Source organism: Hydra viridissima, unplaced genomic scaffold (assembly GCF_058129835.1).
Source record: "Hydra viridissima isolate aposymbiotic clone 2 unplaced genomic scaffold, HvirCarnegie_v1 scaffold_5, whole genome shotgun sequence".
Taxonomy (NCBI): domain Eukaryota; kingdom Metazoa; phylum Cnidaria; class Hydrozoa; order Anthoathecata; family Hydridae; genus Hydra; species Hydra viridissima.
The window spans coordinates 7480174-7485054 of NW_028324304.1; the positions used below are offsets into that span (position 1 = coordinate 7480174).

At 28.9% G+C, this 4881-nt stretch overlaps 1 protein-coding gene across 1 annotated transcript; it reads left to right on the top strand.

The window, feature by feature from the left end:
• Positions 1–230: 230 nt before the first annotated feature.
• On the top strand, positions 231–2074 carry LOC149888350 (uncharacterized). The gene is made up of 8 exons (XM_090087786.1): positions 231–385; positions 527–600; positions 839–889; positions 1154–1198; positions 1375–1419; positions 1587–1631; positions 1763–1795; positions 1935–2074. Exons 1-8 carry the CDS (start codon positions 378–380, stop codon positions 1955–1957), a joined length of 324 nt encoding a protein of 107 aa, XP_089943912.1. The 5' UTR covers positions 231–377; the 3' UTR covers positions 1958–2074.
• The last annotated feature ends 2807 nt before the right edge of the window (positions 2075–4881 follow it).

Sequence of the window (4881 nt, forward strand, 5' to 3'; positions counted from 1 at the left end):
TAAAATATCCGTTTAACATTTCAGTTATTCATTGTGAGCTTAAATTAAAAAAACTTCTCGCTTCAAACAGGAAAAGTCATTTGAATTAAGCCTGCAGGAAAAATCATTTGAAAGAAAATGCCAGCAAGCATGAATAACGTGCAAATAATCTCAATTAAGTTTATTTGTGCAAAGCGAGATAAAGACACTAAAAACTTTTGTAATTATGTTTTCTATTTTATACCTTCGACATTATAATCATAATCCTCGTGATTGAGCACGAGTTATGCTAGAGTTTATAGGTCGTTGGTTATGCAACATGTACCGCTATAAAAAAAGACAAACTCGCTGATGTTTGTATTTAGACGCAGTACTTACAAAGAAACTTGTTGCTTAAAATGGTGAGGTAGGACAGACTCTTTATAAGTCACTTTTGTAGTTTGTAGTAACTTTTGTAATCAAAACCAAGCGTTTTGCCTGCTACCTAAAAATGTTTCTTTTCTGAAACTACAACCCAAAACCTTGCTTTGCTCTTACTCTACCATAGCACGACATTGATGGGCTGCTTTCTCTTGGCTCTGATGTTAGCTGTAAACATCGCAACTTCTGATGCTCGTAACGGTAATATATTACGTTTAGTATACTTTAACGTCTATTTACGAAGCAGATCATCATTAAAAATGGATTGTTTTTAAAGATGCGAAAGAAAACAAATAAATCTAGTCATCCATTACTTGGATAAGAGCTGTGAGTTGATAAGCATTCGTAACCGGCGAGTTACTAATGCTAATCAAACAACCTTTAAGATTACAACTCTGTGTTTATAAATTGTTAGATAACTTTGTACTCTTACATTCAGAAAAAAACGATTCGAAAAAACCGGTCCAACCATCGAGCCCTTCGCCATCAGGTAAAATACGTTTAGCCTCTTCCTTTAAAAGCGGTACTCTTAAGTTTCAAGTGTATAAATTATGCTGCGAGTAATTATCAATCATGTGATAAACTAGAACATAATATGAAACATATATATATATATATATATATATATATATATATATATATATATATATATATATATATATATATATATATATATATATATATATATATGTATATATATGTAATGCAAATCAAAAAAGATTGTTGCCATTGCGTTAAGTATGTTTTAATTTAGTATCAAAAGGAGGTAGATCTGAATCAATAAGACCATCGGCATCAGGTAAATTATGTTCCTACTTAAAAGCTATATTCTGAGTAACCACCAAAGTGCAAAAGCATGCAACAAATAGATATTTGTACTGTTATGAGTTTACATACACAAGTTGCAACACGCACATATGTAAATTAAAAAAGGAGCAGTTGTAACTGAAATAAGGGAAGTGTCTTTTAATTTAGCATCAAGAGGCGATAGATCTGAATCAATCAGACCGTCAAGATCAGGTAAAACTGTGTTGATTTTCATTTTAAAAGCTATATTCTGAGTAGCCTCAAAAGTTCATGCAACTCATAGATATTTAATTTTTTGTAAATTAACAACCACAAGTTGCAACAAAAGTACGTAACTTAAAACGAGCAGTTATAAATGAAATAAGTATCTTTTAATTTAGTATCGAGAGGAGACAGATCTGAATCCGTAAGACCATCGATATCAGGTAAATACTTGTTTAGTTTTCTTCTGCGTGTTTCTTGCTGTTTGAAAATAATCTTCAGTTTGCGATAGCGACGAATCACAAAACGAGTTTTAAAACAAAAACTTGAATATAACAAACAATTTTCTTTTCAGTAAACGAGGGAATAAAAACTGAGTCGCATCGTGGTAAAAGTTACTTTTACATGTTTATAAACCTTTTTATCTTCATAAAGTTTGTCTGTTGACATATTTTGCAACTAAATGAAAAGCGAAATATAGGATTTGTAGTAAACAATTTTTTTTTACACAATCATTTTTATTGCAGGTAAAGACAACCATGGACATTGATAATCTCGAAGTTTATGAAGGCTTTTTCTCTTCTGCTCGTTATATTACTTTTGTTCATGAACTTTAAATGTAAAACTACTAAAACAAAATAGCACAAACTAAATGTAAAAAAGATTTGCGTATTTTTTTTGTTTTTAACTTTTTTGCCTCTTTTTCCCAGTCAGAAACGTCAACTTAGTAAAAAAACATTTTAAATGGAAAATTAAAATTCTCTACGTCAACTTTAATGTTAGTTAACCGTGCGATTACAGTTTTAGACTCGCCTCTTCTGAATCACCATAAAGAAGTAAGAGATAAGACTTGCAAAGATTTTCAAAACAAATGAACGCGCAAAGTGATTTTAAAAATCACGATGCGTTCACTTTGAAACTTTATGAAACTTTTTAGTGTGAATTGTATGGTGTTAAGAAATAGTTCTGAAACGGAGAATAATATAGGAGTACTCTAAAGGTTAGCTCAGAGCGAAGATTTGTTTTAGTACCATGATATCCCTTGTTTTATAAGTGAAATGTGATCTGCTAAATCCACATATGTTAAAATGCCATGTTCTCGATAAATTAAATTATACCTTTCTATTACTAAACTTCAGCTAATTTGCTACGGATTTTACTTTATTTTAGAAACCTTGATAATCCTGGTTGCAAGCAACTTTCTTGTTATCATAGCTAGATTATATGTTATATCTTTTTAATTTTTTTATAACATGCACAGATTTGATTTTTGCAGACCCTTAATAATTTCAATGTAAAATACAATAACATTTGTAAAATTTTACCGGAGTTTACCAAGATGTTTATTTAAGAAAATGATTTGAAGAAGAAATTTAAATACGAATAAATCTACAGGAGGTCCTTTAAGAAAAAAATCATTGGGTTATAATAATGAACTCCAGGGGGAAAAATGAAAGATCAGCAACAGGAGGTCCTTTAAGAAAAAAATCATTGGGTTATAATAATGAACTCCAGGGGGAAAAATGAAAGATCAGCAACACAGTGTTTATATCATTACATGGAATAACACCAAATCGACTTTGGAGATTGACAGATTTGAAGGTTTGTGATAAAACACCTGTAGATATGAGAGGGAAAAAACGAAGTTCTCATGAAACACCAGGAGAAGTTTGTATAAAAATATTTAACCATATTAGCTCGTAAGATGCGAAGACAAGTCATTATTCCAGAAAAACAGTAAAGTATTTGGATGCACAGTTGAATATATAGATGTTGTACGATGCTTTTTGCAATAAGCATTCTGGAATAAAAGTTTCATTTGTTTTCTTCAGGAGATATTTTTAGGAAATTTTTGAAAGACGCTTTGGACGCCCCCCCAAATTAATTTGCGCAGTAAATAAGAAGAATTAGGCTGCAAAATTAAGTTACCTGTACAACATAAAACAACCAAAATATCTGAAACAGTGATTGTTTTACCTGTTTTGGACGGTCTTATAGACTTTGAACTTCTCCCTTCAAATAGTGAAATCAAAATGAGCTTGTCTTAGTCGTAATACATTTAAATGTTGATGTCAACTCGGAGTTGTTAAGTTTAAATAACGAAGCAGAAGTTTGTCGTTGAATTCATACTTTACCTGCTCTCGATGGTTTACTTGCTTCAGATCTTTTTTCGTGAAATACTGAAATAAAAAACTTCGTTTTTATCATTTTAATCATTTCTTTTTAGAAAATTCGCGAGGTTAGAATTATTTTGTTCTATCTCATATTTTAAAAGTTGGAAGAAAATGAGTTATTAATTTTAGTAAACCATGATTGCTTTAAAAATACGCTCTATTTTACAATTTTTTTTCAAAATAATTTGTTTAAACATAAGTTATTTAAAGCATAAGTTATTATTTCTTTAAAAATTAAAGTTAAAATTTTAAATAATTTTTACTTTAAGAAAAAAATCAAAACCTTTCTCCCAACGTTTAAACTTGGAGATAGAACAAAATAATTCTAATCTCACGAATTATTTTGCATGTGAATACGGCGATTGAAGCTTCGTAAAGTTAGAAAAAGAAAAATATTCCTTCGGATAAAAGTACCTTCGGATAACAGTTCGCTCTCCTTCAGAGTTGGAATTAGTGAAACATCTTTCATTTTATTCGAACAACATTTTTTTTTTGCAAAAGTAATAATAAATAATGCATTAAATGTATGTTTTTTTTATTTAACAGTTCTTTTTAAACGTTCAAATAGAACGAGCTTAGGTACCTGGCTATGTTGACGGCAAGTTACGACCTCTTTTATCATTTTCTAAAAAATATTTGAATATACGAATATAGACATTTATGCAATTGTATTAAAAAATATTTTACATCTAGCTACCATTTATCATTTTATGAGTATATCAATACTCCGATTGTTGATTTTTCAGCACTAAAATTTTGTGTTACGAAATAATGGTTATGTTAAACATAATAAACAATGAAATATAAAGTTTATTCAACAAGAAGCCATCTTACCGCACCATTTTTTTGTTGATGATTTTTACCTCAGCTTTTGTTTAAAATTAATTTTTTTAAAAAAATGTCCTGAAATGTCGTGGAATTTTTTTTTTCTAAATCAAGTTAAAAAATTACTAATAATATTGAAGTAATATAAAATTTTTTATGCAAAAAAAAAAATTATATAAATGGTTTGAATTTAATTTTAAATAAGAGAGAATTATCTATGATTTGTTATTTTATACATATATAAATATTCTATTCTATATTTCAATCAATATGAATAAATTTAACGTAAAGACAATTGATAATATTCATTTAATAGGATATAAAATGTCCTGGGAAAAGCAACAAAATGTCCTGGAAAGTCCTGGAAATGTCCTGGAATTTAACTTTTAAAATTTTGTGGCCGTCACGTAATATACAAGTAACATTATTTACTTAAACATTATATAAAACGTAATGTGATAATTGTCAAATAAGT

What these genes read in the sequence shown, in the direction of transcription:
- LOC149888350 (XM_090087786.1), top strand. An exon ending in AATCAGACCGTCAAGATCAG is followed by an intron (nt 1,420 to 1,586) that starts GTAAAACTGTGT and finishes CTTTTAATTTAG; the next exon opens with TATCGAGAGGAGACAGATCT. An exon ending in AAAAACTGAGTCGCATCGTG is followed by an intron (nt 1,796 to 1,934) that starts GTAAAAGTTACT and finishes TTTTTATTGCAG; the next exon opens with GTAAAGACAACCATGGACAT.